The sequence below is a fragment of the Bipolaris maydis genome, assembly GCF_028858645.1.
Source record: "Bipolaris maydis strain C4 unplaced genomic scaffold PSV08scaffold_4, whole genome shotgun sequence".
NCBI classification, from domain to species: Eukaryota; Fungi; Ascomycota; class Dothideomycetes; order Pleosporales; family Pleosporaceae; genus Bipolaris; species Bipolaris maydis.
In genome coordinates this window covers 1,366,932-1,381,457 of record NW_027093860.1, presented here as the reverse complement: position 1 = coordinate 1,381,457, position 14,526 = coordinate 1,366,932, and the positions used below count along the sequence as shown (strand labels likewise).

The 14,526-nt window shown below is 54.2% G+C and overlaps 5 protein-coding genes across 5 annotated transcripts; 1 reads left to right on the top strand and 4 right to left on the bottom strand.

The window, feature by feature from the left end:
• Nucleotides 1–432: 432 nt before the first annotated feature.
• PSV08DRAFT_387565 (uncharacterized protein) lies at nucleotides 433–885 on the bottom strand (the record flags this gene model as incomplete). The annotated part of the gene is made up of 1 exon (XM_066093476.1): nucleotides 433–885. One exon carries the CDS (start codon nucleotides 883–885, stop codon nucleotides 433–435), a length of 453 nt encoding a protein of 150 aa, XP_065949456.1.
• Nucleotides 886–1,576: 691 nt separating this feature from the next.
• On the bottom strand, nucleotides 1,577–3,786 carry PSV08DRAFT_360776 (uncharacterized protein; the record flags this gene model as incomplete). Its single annotated transcript, XM_014224102.2, has 4 exons — nucleotides 1,577–2,514; nucleotides 2,571–3,191; nucleotides 3,242–3,572; nucleotides 3,697–3,786. The coding sequence occupies 4 exons, from the start codon at nucleotides 3,784–3,786 to the stop codon at nucleotides 1,685–1,687; spliced, it is 1,872 nt and encodes a 623-aa protein (XP_014079577.1). The 3' UTR covers nucleotides 1,577–1,684.
• Nucleotides 3,787–4,654: 868 nt separating this feature from the next.
• On the bottom strand, nucleotides 4,655–8,506 carry PSV08DRAFT_387558 (uncharacterized protein; the record flags this gene model as incomplete). The annotated part of the gene is made up of 6 exons (XM_014224101.2): nucleotides 4,655–4,983; nucleotides 5,041–5,375; nucleotides 5,428–5,527; nucleotides 5,576–6,901; nucleotides 7,000–7,932; nucleotides 8,483–8,506. The coding sequence occupies 6 exons, from the start codon at nucleotides 8,504–8,506 to the stop codon at nucleotides 4,879–4,881; spliced, it is 2,823 nt and encodes a 940-aa protein (XP_014079576.2). The 3' UTR covers nucleotides 4,655–4,878.
• A 1,021-nt stretch (nucleotides 8,507–9,527) lies between these two features.
• Nucleotides 9,528–10,890, bottom strand: PSV08DRAFT_219713 (FtsJ-like methyltransferase-domain-containing protein; the record flags this gene model as incomplete). Its single annotated transcript, XM_014224099.1, has 1 exon — nucleotides 9,528–10,890. The coding sequence occupies one exon, from the start codon at nucleotides 10,888–10,890 to the stop codon at nucleotides 9,709–9,711; it is 1,182 nt and encodes a 393-aa protein (XP_014079574.1). The 3' UTR covers nucleotides 9,528–9,708.
• A 411-nt stretch (nucleotides 10,891–11,301) lies between these two features.
• On the top strand, nucleotides 11,302–13,802 carry PSV08DRAFT_198974 (P-loop containing nucleoside triphosphate hydrolase protein; the record flags this gene model as incomplete). Its single annotated transcript, XM_014224097.2, has 2 exons — nucleotides 11,302–11,795; nucleotides 12,057–13,802. The coding sequence occupies 2 exons, from the start codon at nucleotides 11,302–11,304 to the stop codon at nucleotides 13,789–13,791; spliced, it is 2,229 nt and encodes a 742-aa protein (XP_014079572.1). The 3' UTR covers nucleotides 13,792–13,802.
• Nucleotides 13,803–14,526: the final 724 nt, after the last annotated feature.

Here is a 14,526-nt window from a genome sequence, read left to right as displayed (position 1 = left end):
AGTCTCTCATATATCAAGGTTTCGAATCAAGTTCTTCATTGTGAAATTCTGCGAATCTCTCCCTCCTTTCTGTGTTCGGGACTCGACAAAGGCGCAGCAAAGCCACGCAGACACAAAGAAATATAATATCATTACGTAGCATACCCCCTCAAACAATGGGAGCTAGCGTCTAAGCAATCAACACAGGATAGTTGCTATTGGTATCTCTCTTCTTGAATTTAGCTGAACATTTACCACCTCCATCCCATCCACCAAGTCTATCAGAAAACTTACAAAGAACACTCGACAAAAAAAACCATCATCCCTCATTTTATTCCCCCTGTAGCACTTGTAAAAAATCCCCTCACTCCTCAATTAGAAGATATAAACCATACAAAAAACCTCTCAAGAACTCAGCCCCCCCCCCCCCCCCCCCCCACCTCCCCTTCACAATCACAACCCCCCCTTTCTCCTCCTCGCCTCAACCCTCACACCCCCCCTCTTCCCCTCCCACCCCTTCACCCCCGTCTTACACCCCGCCTCCGCCTCCGCCCTTCTAAACCACTCCAAACACGTCTCTACCCCCACCTCCATACTTCCTCCGCCCAGAAACCCGCCTTGCTCCCACACCGCACTCAGCACCCAATCCACAGGCCTTCCCCGCGCATCAGCGAGACGATACGTAAAGACGACTTTTTCGTTTGGAAACAACGAGCGCGAGGGCGAAAAGTGCCGGGCGCAGTAGGTGCTGTATGCGAGCTGGTATTGGGGGAGCGTGGGGTGCGGGGAGGGGGGGCAGGGGGGCGGGTTGGTTGTTGTTGTTGTTGTTGTTGTTGTTGTTGTTGTTGGGATTGCGGAGGTGGAGGAGAGGTGGAGGAGGAGGGTGTAGAGGAATTGGAGTTGCATTTTTTTTCTTTTGGAAAGGTTATGGCTGTAGATGGTTGATATGTGTGTGCGTGTGTGTATGTAGAGATTGTAATGGCTAGTTTTGTTAAATATTTGCGAAGAAAAGTCTGGGTTGAAGATGGGAGGGGGGCGGGGAGGGAGAGAGAGAAAGAAGTTTTATAAATGTTTGGTAGAATTCGAGTTGCTATTCAAGATATCTAGATTTAGTTTTCTCAATAGGCTTTTTTTTTATTTCTGAATAAAAGATTGTGAACATCACATGAATAGTGCTTCCCTCTCTCTCTCACTCACTCACTCAGCCTTTTTGCTGGGCAACCTTGCCCCTGTGCACTAAGGGAGAGTCACACAGGAAAACCATGTGTATTACTTACGTTACACGTTACCTAATCCTCTGATTTGCCATATGCAAGTAAGAAGGGAAGAAAAAAGATTGAACAATGGCTGTTTACCAGGAGAAAACAAGACAAAGATCGTTCCCTCCCAAAATACTAACGTTAATCGGCCTTTGTTGAATTTACAAAAAAAAGAACATTGGCAGACAAAGAGATTCTTCAATGTTTCCCGCTTCTAGCAGAGAGACAATGGGGAAAATGCAAAACAAAAGCAAAACTCTTCTTTTTTTCCCTCACTCCTCACAGTCAAACTAGTCGAGCAGATGTAACTTTGTCCAAAATATCTTACAAAAAGATTCCACAATATCTTCATTCTTGAGGTCACACCAACTCCATCCACTAAATACCTAGTGTAACACTTTACAACTACATCATGTTGTGATCCACTCATCCCTGAAAGGCCGCTTCTATCGGTAAAAGCCTGAGGCATCGTCTCCTCCTACAGGTGGTGCACTCGGCACTTGCCCTCCTGGTCGATATGGAAGGTACCCTTGTGGCGCAGGACTAGAAGCAGTTCCTGGTGGGGCTGGCGGGGCGTATCCGGGCTGTGCGGGTGGATAACCATGTCCTTGCTGAGGTGGCTGCTGTGCATGTGATTCCGGCGCATGTTGATCATGTGGCGGCCCCTGTGGCGGTCCCTGTGGAGGTGGCGACGTCAGTTGCTCATAAGGATTCTGCTGGCCTTGTGGAGGGCCTTGTTGTGGAGGATAACCGTTTCCTTGCTGTACAGGCGGATAGTCGTATCCTTGGGGTGCTGAAGGACCTTGAGGCTGGCTAGGGCCGTGGAAAGAGTGTCGGTTGTCTACAGGTGAATCGTAATGCGCTGTCGACAATTCCTGAGGTCCGTAGCTTAGTGGTCGGCCGCCAACGGGCACTCTGCCTGGTGGTAGTGAGTAAGGGTCAGATGGTAGTCCCGGTTGCGGGGTTTGCTGCGTCCGTTGCTCTCCAGGAGGCACCATGAAGAAGGCGGGACTTGCACCTGCTGGTGGGGCCTGGGATGGGGGTGCATGTTGTGCAGGAGGTGGCCCGCCATAGTTGAAACGGCCTGGATCTTGGTGCGGTGTAGAGGATGTTGGTGGGTACGCCGGATAATTCGAGGGAGGAGGGGCATTGTATGCGCCATAAGCAGGACGACCACCGTATGGGGGTTGTTGTGGCTGCGACATGGATGCCTCTAGCATTGATTCGTAGTCTCGACGAGCCTTTATGAACTTTTCATTCAACTGTGTAAAGTCATCTAACATGGTTAGTTTCCAAAAAAAAACCCCGGCTGTGAGTGTCTATTGAACATACCTTTCTTCTGAGAGTACTTGCCAATGAGCTCAATCAACTTTGGCCGGATAGCCAGGGTCGAGTGATAGAGTTCTGTAATCTCCTCATTATCCCGTGCATCACCACCACCAGGTTGCGAGCTGGTGCTCAAGAGGGCAAGCAGCTTTTCAACATTCCTTATCTGCGCAAACACCTCGGCCTCATTCTGCGCCTCCCGTTCAAGTTCCTCGCGCGTCGGATCTTGCAACTTCTCCACGTAGTTGAGCGGGAAAATACCAGTTTGGCCACGTAGCGATCCCTTCCACCAGTCCTTGTATACCGATTCGAGCACAGCGATGATGTCGCCCTTGCGGAACTGGAGTTCACCGGGTTCTGATGGTTGGAAATCGAAAAGTGCCCGTACTCGGGATACAGTCGCGGCGGTTGTACCTTGAGGCACAGGCTGCGCTGGTTGTTCTCGCTGGGCGCTAGATCCAGATCCGCTTTGCTGAGGATTGTTGGAACTGGCAGCCGTTGGAGCGGCGCCTTTGGACTCTCTTATCGACATAGCTAGAGCCATCTGTAGTTCCTCCTCCTCCTTCTGGCGCTCGGCATCCGAAATCTGTGTCTTTTGTGGCTTCGAGGGTGCGCGGAGGTTGGGATCTACATTGTGTAAGCACCGCACCATTTCAACTGCTATGGAGCCAACATACTCTGTGACTTTAGCCTCATATATGCGCTTGACATGATACCGAGATCTGGGTCACGGGAAAACATTTCGGTCCATTCTGCCATGCGCTCCAGAATCTTGGCCTTGACTTGCTGGTGTGTGTTGCGATCGTTTGCGAGCCTCAGCAGCGCCTCGGTGAAGCTTCGTGAAGCAAGCTCTTTGTGCATCTGGGCTCCACAGTTCTGGCTCAGGGCATTCGCAAGCTCAAGGGTATATAGTTGTACGTTGGCGTTCCGGTGGGCTAGCCGCCTGATCATTGCAGCAACCGCATCTTTGGCGCCTGTGTCGGAAGACCCGACCTTGTCGCATACATCCTACAAGGGCGAGTTAGTATCCTGCAAGTCTCTAAAGCATCAGGACATGTGGTTGCAGTCCAAGTCCACAGCGCGCAGGCCGTCGACTTCCCTGTTATCCCCATGACGTGGGTGTTGCCCATACCAGAATGTATTCCCAGTTCTCACTCGTGAGGTTCTCGTCTGTAGCCTTGACCACGACATCATCGAAGATGTTCGACTGTCCGCGAAACATGGCGGTTTACCCCGTCGCTTTGGGGGCTGTTTGACCTAGAATATGGACGATGTTCAAATGCGGATGTTGCCTTGAAGCGGGTCAGACGACGGGCGGCAGTAAGCGCAATGCAGCACAGGATCCGCTGGGCGAGTCTAGAAGATTAGCGTGTGATGGCGTCCTTGAAGATCGCAAAAGAAATAGGTCTGTATGCTCGGTTTTCGTATGTAGAGGTCTGGAAGGTAAAGCTCAAGTAAACGCGCTGTCGTATGCTTGAGAGGCTTGAGGCTTGGAGCTATCCGCCCGACGGGCGTGCACCGCCGCCCAAGCAGTTTAGCGGGGGGGTTGATGACGAACACTGTGGCGGTCACCTACTCAGCCACTCGGTCACGGGCCGCAGTCTTCATACGTCAAACTACTACTGTATTCAATTCCACGGCAACCATGATGACTTTCCAGACAACTGCATTTACAGAAAACTATAGAATGTATTCGGCCTTTTCTTTTATGCCGAGGATGCCGCAAGGTGCACAATACTGTAGCCCCTTCCCAAAGCGTATAGACACTAAAAAATTGCAAATGGTGTATAAATAATCGTATAATGGCATCCGTCCCATGAAGCACAAACAAATGTGACATAATGACTCCCTCGATGCGCGCCTGCATCGATACTCTCGACTCTTTTTTTCTTTTGAAAAACACGACAACAGGTAGTGCTTGCTGAAGACAACGGTTGAAACAAGACGGAAAGGATTGCTGACTCGGTCCAAAGACGATCCACGGGGTTCCCCAAGTGAAGAAAAGCAGTATGAGGCTTCGACCTTTGCATACCGACTCTAAAGCCAACGTGCTGCCCTGGCTCGGCTACAACGTCAAGCCTGATCGTTTGGAATGCAGCCACTCGGCTTGGTGGCATGTACTGTGAAAGTGTAACCGCAAGCATCCATTGTTTGCCTGGCGCCATCGAGTCGCTCTACAATTCTGTCGTCTTGCCATACCAGTTGGTGAACGAGTTCGCATTCGTACTGGACGAACCGTGACCGTTGCTCTGTAAAACAAGCGTACCTAAGTGCCGGTATTAAAAAAAAACACTCTTTACCAAAACGAAGCTCTTCACATGCCACCCTTCTTCCGCCTCTCTTCTGCTCTTGCCTTCCTTGCCGACTGCACCAATGGCGCTAGCGTGCTCAAAGGCTCAGCAGTTTGAATGAAGGGGTGCTGTTAACATGTCAGCTGTTGTTTGACCATTTCTGTTGTCTGGTTCGCCCGACTCACCACTAAGAGATCGTGAGCACTAGCTCGCTTGTCCGGGTCAACCTTAAGCGAAAAGGCTAGGAAGTCGCGGAACACTGGTGACAAGGCGTGTTCTTCCTTGATCGTGGGTGTACCATTGGTTGCGATAAGCCAGAGCGCGCGCAAGGGGCTTTCATTCAGGTATGGCGGCTCTCCCTCAATCATCTCGATAGCCATAATACCAAGTGACCAGATATCAACCTTTCGGCCATACTCCTTGCGCGTGACAACCTCAGGGGCCATCCAGTACGGGGTGCCCACCATGGTGGTACGCTTGTTGTGGCTCTCGTTGATCTGAGCGCAAAAGCCAAAATCGGCTGTGTGGCATGTTAGAAGCACGTCACATGCCAAACTGAACTTGTCACTTACTTAACTTGATGTTTCCTTCTTGAGAAAGCAAGATGTTGTCGGATTTGATGTCTCGGTGGATGACGCCCTTGGAGTGCAGATGCTGCAGGCCGTGCAATGTCTGCCAGAATTAGCTCAGAACATGGAAACCAGGCACGCATATACTCACCTCTCTGCACACAGCGGCTATTTGACCCTCGGACATGATGTTGAAAGTGACCACATCTGTCAAGCTTCCGCCCTCCATGTATTCCATAACTACCCAAAGATCGCCCCTCAGCAAAAAACTATCCATGAAGTTGACAATGTTCTTGTGCTTGCTGTCTTTCATGACGAGAATTTCGTTGATAATCAGGTCTTTCTTGGGCTGCTGCTCCAGATTCATCTGCTTAATAGCCACGCATTTGTTGGTGTGGACCTCGAATGCCATGAAAACACCACCAGAAGCACCTTGACCAATCTTGCTGAGGTTGCGGTATCTCTCTCGCGGGTCGGCGTTGGTACAGATGGCATTGAGCTTTGCAACGATATCGGGTCCCTGGCTTTGTCGAGGCCTTTGGCGCGCCCGTGGGGCCGGGCCTACACGAGCGGGCTGCGGCTGCTGCGCTTGTTGCGATGGCAGCGGGATGTTCTGGGGATCCGATTGTTGCGCAAACACCTGCTGAGGCGTGGGCTGTACATGCACGGGGGCTTGCGGGGGCGCATGTGCCGGCTGAGGGGCTCTCTGGCTAACGCTCCTACTGAGGGGCGCCTTGGGCTGTTGGAAAGATGCCATTGCCATTGCCTGTTGCTGCTGTTGCTGGTACTGCTGCGCAGGAGAGATGGTGGGCGGACCGGCTGGAGAGTCGAAACGCGGCGGTGTTCCTCCCGTTGTGTTTGCTCGACTGCGTGACGACGACGAGCCACTGGGGCTCGCAGAGGGGGCTGGTGCAGCATAGGCGGTCTGGGGAAGGTCGTATTCCTGGCGAGGGGTCGTTTGTTGCGCGGCATTCGGGCCTGGGGCCGGGGGAGGGGGTCTGGACGGGGGAGCAACAGTAGAGCCTGAAGAAGCACCTGGGGGCTTGGGAGCTGGGCGGTTCGGTACGAGGGCTGCCACATTAGTCTGGGGCAGGTTGGAGATGGGCGAGGTGAGGCTTCGAGGAATTGGCGGGGGAGCGCGGGGGTTCTCGAAGCTAGACTGGTCGTTCCGTGGAAAGCGAGGGCTCTGCGGGGGGCTGAGTGGTTGGGCAGCGCCGTAGTTTGCGGTATTGTTGTTGTTGTTGGCGGAGGCGGAGGTGGGGGTGGTGCTATTGTTGTTTTGGGCAGTGTTAGCCTGGTAAGCGTATGCTTGCGTGTGCGCGGGGCCCATCTTGTCCCAGATGGTATCGTCCTCGTTCTTCTCGGCATTGTCCTTGTAAAAGTTGACCACATCGACGACAGCCTGGGGATGCTGCTTCTGTTCTTCCTGGGAGATGCCATTCTGCTGCAGCATGCGCTGCCATTCTTTGGGGAGGCCCTATGTGCAGTGTTAGCGAGTGAGGGGTTCGAGGGTTGGGGTTGGGGTTGGGCAAAGGTGGAGTAGCTCTGGAGAGGAGGAGGGGGGCAGGCACGCACCGTATACTCGCCCGTCTGGTTGTCGATGCTAACATGGGTGACATGCATGGGGTTGGTGGGCGTCGAGATGGTCGGGCGGCGCGGGGAGCCCAGCATGCTGCTCATGAAGGTGGAGAAGGTGCCCTTTTTCTTTGCGCCGCCAGACAGACGCTTCTTTGCCGTGTCGGTGATGGGCTGGGAGCCGGAGCCGCCATCGCTGTAGCGGTTGGTCTTGGGCTGGCCAGTCGAGGGCGGGGTGGTCGAGTCCATGTTGGAGGTGAAGGAGCGCGACTGTCGCAGGTAGCGGGCAGGCTGGTCGGTGTGCGAGTGCTGTGGGCCAGCGGGCCTACGTGGTGCGTTGGCGTTGGATGCGTTGAGGGCCTCCTCGACGATGCTGTTGAAGGGCTGGCCGACGGCGGCCGGGGGCAGGTGGGCAACCGAAGGCGGGAGCTGGTGGTGGGCCAGATGGTCGACATGCGCGTGGTTCTGGTACTCGTGGACGGGCGTCAGCGAGGGGCTGCGGCGGAGCGATGAGGCTCCCGGCGTGGTAGCAGGCGAGAGCGAGGCCGCTGAGCCCGTGCCAAGGCCTTGATGGGGTGCAAAGTAGGATGCAGCACTCGGGGCACGCTTCAACGTGGTCGACTTGTTGTTCAGATAAGCGATTGGGGGATGGCGCTCCTTCTTGACCAGCCGCCTCGACGACGGCTTTTCTTCCATGTTGCCGGCTGCGCCCACTGGCTGCGGCGCGGACGGCGACTGGCGCACTGCGGCCCTGCGGTCTGAGGGCGAGGGCGGCGGGCGTGGTGGTGACGAGGGCGGAGAGGACGACGACGGCCACGAGGGAGACGAGGGAGACGAGGGAGACGAGGGAGACGAGGGAGACGAGGAAGGCGACTGCGGGCTGGGGACGGCCAGGCGGACTGGGCGAAATGGGCGACGATGCACGGCGGACGGCTATGGGAGATGCAGCAGCAGCAGCAGAGCAGCAGAGCAGCAGAGCAGCAGCAGAGCAGCGACGACAACCACGGCGCCAGCGAGCTGCGACTCTGGCGACGACTGCAGCTACAGGCGGGCAGCAGAAGAAAGACGGGGTCTCGGAGAGGGCATGGGCTGCATGGACAGCGACTGAGCGTGTGCTTTTGCCGCGAGAGCGAGCGTCGGCCACGGCCATGGCCATGTCCATGTCCTTGCTAGCCTCCAGACTGCCGCAATCTCCACCCAGGCGACGACGACCATGCATGCCCAAAACGAGCTCCAGCCGGCCTTTCCTCTCATTTCCAGCCTGCAAGTAGAGCCGCCTCCACCGCCGACTCGTGCAGCGCCCGCGTTTGACAGCCAGCAGGCCCGGCTGCAGTAGTCCACCACGACGCAATACGAGCGCTCGGCCGGTCGACACTGCGCCGCTGCACGACGGGCAACGCTTGTGCCTGTGCAGGAGCCGCCTAGGCCAGCCCGCCGCTCCCACACCACCGCCCTCCTTTCACCCTCCCCCACTTCGCGCCACCTCCGCCGACGTATAACATGCCATCACCACGGCACCAGAGATCCAGACACCGGGCCTGGTGAAACGCGCCATGCACGCATCCGCCCTTACGGATGCAGGGCGCGCGTGCACCCAGCACCGCGCCCCGATGCCTCTGCCCCCCAGCCCAGCGCCCTCCACCAGCAAGACATGCAGCAGCAGCCCAGCAGCCCAGCAGGCTCGGCCCGCATGCCTGTGTGCCATCACCATGTGGACGCACACGCAGCCCGCAGCGGAGCGGCTATCCAGACGTTGCAAGCACAGCGTCATTCAACAACGCGCCCTCGCACGCGCGCCCTCGATTGGCGCCTTCCAGAAGCCCGTGTACCGTGTGAGACGAGCTGGAATGCCCCGTGTGCGTGCAAAATCAAGCCTCGCCCAACCAGCATACCCCAAGCCTCGCGGCTGCGGTCCATCTCCCGTCGCCATCGCACGCTACCGCTGCACCAGAAAAAAACCGTTCTGCCGACCACCGTCCTGGGACCACACCACACTGACTCTGCCATGCCAATTGCCTGTCCCGTACAAGCCCGACTACGCTCGCAAATTGCCTAATTACACAACCTCCATGACGCCCACTTGCTCCTCCACGCCTGGGCCAATCCCGCCGCACACATCTGAGACACCCGTCCTCCACCCCATGCCAACGATCGTCAAACAGTGACATTTTGCCTTCTTTGCTTCTTGCGCGCCATAGCCCACAACGAGCCAACTGCCAGCGTGCTGCGTGCCACATGTAAGAAATTAGCACCTCTGGCCCGACAGAGAACACGGTACCTTGCAGTCTAACCCCCCTCCCCCCTTTTGAGCCTAGACGGCAATGCCACATGCAGCCGTGTCCATGTGTGAACCGGTTCATCAGAATACTACTACATAACGTGCAAGGATAGCCCCACGCCCATGCACCTGATAGTACATACTTACTACACAACGCCTCTACAGCGCCAGGGTGCACGGTATTTGTATACCTGCTTACATATGTACCACCCCAAGCCTCCAAACGCACACTGACCAAACGCTAAAACATCGAGTATAGCATAGATGGATATTGCTTACATCGTGCCACCATGTAGTCAATACCTATGCAACAAACATGCCATGTATGCCGAACGATGATTATCCACTAGCCCCCAAGTCATGTCATGGCAGAAATGAAACAAACATATACCCTTGTCACGGTAGTCTAGGTACTGCCTACTCAATCTCAACTACGATGCTGTCTGCTCAGCCCTACCCTTTGTCTTCCCGTATGCACCCCCGGCCAATTTCCGCATCTCCAGCGCTCTCTTGTACGGCGGTGCTGTAGGAGGCTGCACAGGGTCCAGACTGACTCTGTCCTTGGGCAAGTGATATGTAGCATCAGAGTCGTAAGCCGACAAGTCACCACATGCCAGAAACGGCGCGATCCACCGCTGACCTCCTTCTTCAACATCATCCTGGTCTTCGCTCTCGTCGCCAAGATCAATCTCGATTGCCCCGTCATCCCTGACTTTTCGCGAGACCCTGCTTTCTGGTCTGGGCGCATCGCACGGAGCGGGTGCTCGTGGTGTGGGCAGCTGCGTGCCCGCGCCAAGCGGTTTGTCCAGACTGGCTGTGAACCCTTTGGGAGGACAGAAGCCCTCGCACACGACAAACGCTTCTATGCTGCTCGCCCGACTACTCCTCGGCTTGGCCACGCGCACCCGCTCAAACACAATCTTCAGTTGTGCAAACAGCAAATCGACGTCTTTGCCTCTGAAGATCTTGGCCACAAACTTGCCGCCGGGCTTGAGCACGCACAGGGCCAAGTTGAGCGCTGCCCACAGGAGCTGGCTCTGCACGTAAATATCGAGGTCGTGGAGACCGGTGACGTCGGGCGCCCCATCGGAAATCACCAGGTCCACAGGCGAGGAGCCACTCGTGGCCTTGGGGTCATATGTATCGGGATCGAGCGCCTTGAGCATAAGGGGTATCGTTGAAGGATGTGTAATATCTGCACGCATCGTCGTGACACCTTCCAGCGGACTCATGGGCTGCAAATCAATCGCAACTATCCGTACTCCTTCTCTTGGCTTCCATCTCTCTTCCTTGACCCCAACATCCGGTTCCTTTTTCTCTACGTCGGCACCATCTTCCTTCTTCTTGTCCGCACCCAAAACATAGTTCCGTGTCGAAGCCTGCTTCTCCTGCCATCCCGCCCGTCCAAATTTTTCTCCCTTAATGAGCACACGGGATAGCACTTGGCTCCAGCTTCCTGGTGCAGCACAGAGATCCACGACTCGGGTGACGCCTTCAAACAAATTGAATTCTTCGTCTAGTTGCAGTAACTTGTATGCAGATCGTGCCCGCCATCCTTCTTCTTTTGCCAGTCGGTAGTACGCATCTCGCTTATCTTTTGACGACTTTCCCATGGCTCGCTCTGAAGGGGCAATTCACACCACTTATTCTTCCCCCTCCTTGGAGAATTTTCGAGTCAGTCTGTATGACTGGTGGTACAGTTTTTTTGAATTTGCTTGTCCGCTGTCTCGGTAACTTGGAGGCCTTCGATGCAAGACAATTGCCGTCTGTGATACAATTACTAGACAAGTACCTGGCGGTCTGGTCCTACTCTTTCTCCTTGTATTTTCCCGCTGCCCAAATCTGGTCGTAATTTAGTCAATGCGGGAGTGAGTCGCACGTGAAGTGCGGGCTAGACAGTCTGCAGGGCGAAGTGGGGCGGCGGACTCCCGAACGCCGACAGTTCTCCAAAAAAAAGTTTCCAGAGACCATCGCATGCTTCGACCCTCGCGTACACACATTTCCAATCGCAACCCCGCGCTACAATGAAACGCGCCCATGCTGCCCCGAAGAAGGCGGCGCACAAGGCGCACAAACGCCAGAAGGTCGATGACTTTCCTAAACCTCTACCTACCAAGACGAAACGGAGAGTGCAGCTCAACGAGCTAGGATGGAAGGCTGTTTCCATGCCTGATCGCTTCGAGGACACCGAAGGCTTCTACGGACTCGAAGAAATCGACGATGTTGAAATTGTAAAGGATCCTGTTACTGGCACCTTCCATTTCGAAACTACAAAGACAGAAGACGAAGTTGCGCGTGATGTTGAGGAGGCGTGGCAGCGCGAGGAAGACGAGGCTCGGCGTCTTGAGAGGATAACCTTCGGTGAGAACCAAGAGGCCGAGAAAGACCAGGACAAGGAGTCTGAAGAAGACGAGGACAAGGGGCCCGAAGGACAGGGAGAAGATGAGGAGTTGGAATGGCAAGGCTTTAGCGATGAAGAAGTCGAGACCGAAGCGCCCACACTTGCGACGAACGGAGAGTCTGAAACAAGGAAGGAGACTAAGAAGGAGAAAAGGAAGAGGCTTAAGGAAGAGAAATTGAAGAAGCAGGAGGAGAAAAAGACAAATGAGCAAACAGCCAAGTCAAATGGACAAGACAAAGCGGACGACGACGAAAAGGATGATGATGATGATTATGATGACGACGACGACGACCAATTCGACGCAGAAGGTGCTGACGACGGCGAAAATTTTGGCCCTGGCGCCTTCGAAATACTTGCAAACCAACCAATGGACGACAGTGACGAAGAAGACGTATCTGCTTGGGCAAAGTTGGACCTGTCCGAGGAAATGCTCGGAGCATTGGCGAAGCTCAAGTTTTCTGAGCCGACCGACATTCAAGCGTCGACTATACCTGAGATTATAGCTGGCAGGGATGTTATTGGAAAGGCCTCAACCGGTTCAGGAAAGACGCTTGCCTTTGGTATTCCCATTATAGAGTCATATCTTACCCGTCGTGCAGCATCAAAAGACACCAAAGACAAGGTTCCGCTGGCCCTCATCATCGCACCAACTCGAGAACTTGCTCATCAGATCAATGAACATCTGGTTAAGCTTTGTGCAAAGGGTGAATTTGACTCTCCATACATTGCATCCATCACGGGTGGTTTGTCCGTGCAGAAGCAGCGTAGGCAGCTGGAAAAGGCAGACATAGTTGTGGGAACCCCAGGACGACTATGGGAAGTCATCAGCAGTGGCCAAGGCTTGCTAGCAAAGTTCAAGCAAATCAAGTTCTTGGTAGTCGACGAGGCCGATCGTCTGTTGAGCCAGGGCCACTTTAAGGAGATGGATGACATCCTCAAGGTACTCGAGCCTGACGATGAGGTAGACGAAAATGCAGAGCCAGAAGAAACACCCGAAGCCAACCGCCAGACACTCGTCTTCTCAGCGACCTTTGGAAAGGACCTGCAGAGAAAACTTGCTGGCAAGGCTAAATTTGGTGGTGATCAGATGAACCAACAGCAGTCCATGGAGTATCTCTTGAAGAAGCTTCGATTCCGTGAAGAGAAGCCCAAGTTCATCGACACTAACCCGACTTCACAAATGGCCAGCAAGCTCCAGGAAGGTCTTATCGAATGTGCCGGGCCGGAAAAAGATCTATATCTATACTCACTTCTCATGTTCTATACCAAGAAGCGCGCCCTCGTCTTCACAAACTCCATCTCAGCCGTCCGACGCATAACGCCGTTCTTGACCAACTTGAACCTTCCCGCCCTCCCACTTCATTCCAATATGCCCCAAAAAGCTCGTCTACGCTCAATCGAACGATTCAAAGAACGACCAGGATCCATCTTAGTCGCCACCGACGTCGCCGCCCGAGGTCTCGACATCCCCAAAGTCGAACTCGTAATCCACTACCACCTCCCCCGCGCAGCCGACACCTACGTGCACCGCTCCGGCCGCACAGCACGCGCCGACGCCTCAGGCGCCAGCATCCTCATCTGCGCGCCCGAGGAAGTAGCCGGCGTGCGGCGTCTAATCGCCAAAGTGCACGCTCGCGCGGCCTCGGCCCCAAAGACCAAAAACACATCCTTCTTCATTCGCACCCTCGACATCGACCGCCGCATCGTATCCCGCCTTAAACCCCGTGCCACAATCTCCAAGCGCCTCGCCGACACCGTCATCGCCAAGGAAAAGAAAAATAGCGGCGACGATGTCCTCCGCCAGGCCGCCGAGGACCTCGGCGTCGATTACGACAGCGAAGAGTTCGACAAGGAAGCCAGAGGGAAACGCGGCCGCGGTGCCGGTCGCAAGAAGAAGGAGAGAGAGGCGAGTCAGATGACGAAAGCTGAGATGCAGGCGCTGCGTGCTGAGTTGAAGGCGTTGCTCAGCCAGAGGATTAATACGGGCGTTAGTACGAGGTATCTTACCAGCGGTGGGATTGACGTTGATGCCCTCATGGCAGGAGAGGGGAATCTGGAGTTTTTGGGGCATGTGGATGGGTTGGGGTTTGATGATGAGCATGGGGAGGAGTAGGGTTGGGGTGGAGGTTGGATTCCCATTTTTGAAGTGTAGTTTTACGAAAGAGAAAAAAAAATAAATCCATATGACAAGGCGTCGAGTTTTAACTTGAAAGAACGGGGGGTGTTTAAAAAGAATGAGGGATATCGATTTTTTTTTCATTTACTTGAACATCGAATAGCCTAGGGATTCAAGATTCAAGGATAATATGGAAACTATCCTTTTCTATGAGGGCAGGGGAATCACAACATCGACCAAGTGCGCAGAAGTGATCTAACTGCATAACTCTTGAAGTAATCAGAGCCTGGTGAATGGCCAAAGGCCTCGACTTGCCATGCTTACTACGACAACACGTGGATACTTGTCCTTGTATAGATTATTGCAGCTGAAATAAAAAAAAAAGTTGGATGGTTATTTCAAGGAAAGCAAGTCACAAGGGAACAACAGAAGGCACGCACCTGTGACAATGCACAACGGATTGCATGACTTTGCATCCAGTATAAAAGGGGTCCGGCAAGTCGCTCAAAGTGATTCCTTGAATGACGGTTAGAAGGATATCAAGTTTGCATCTGGAGTAGAGAGAGTAAAAAAAAAAGAAGAAGAAGCGTACAAGTAATTCGAGGAGATTGATAAAGCTCAAGCGAGGGCTCCCCTGGGACAAGGGACCATCGATAAAACGTCGCTAAACCTGTTTGTACAGCCCTAACTACCCTAAAAAAAGAGTCGCGGTAGTTTTGGTGTTTTTATTTC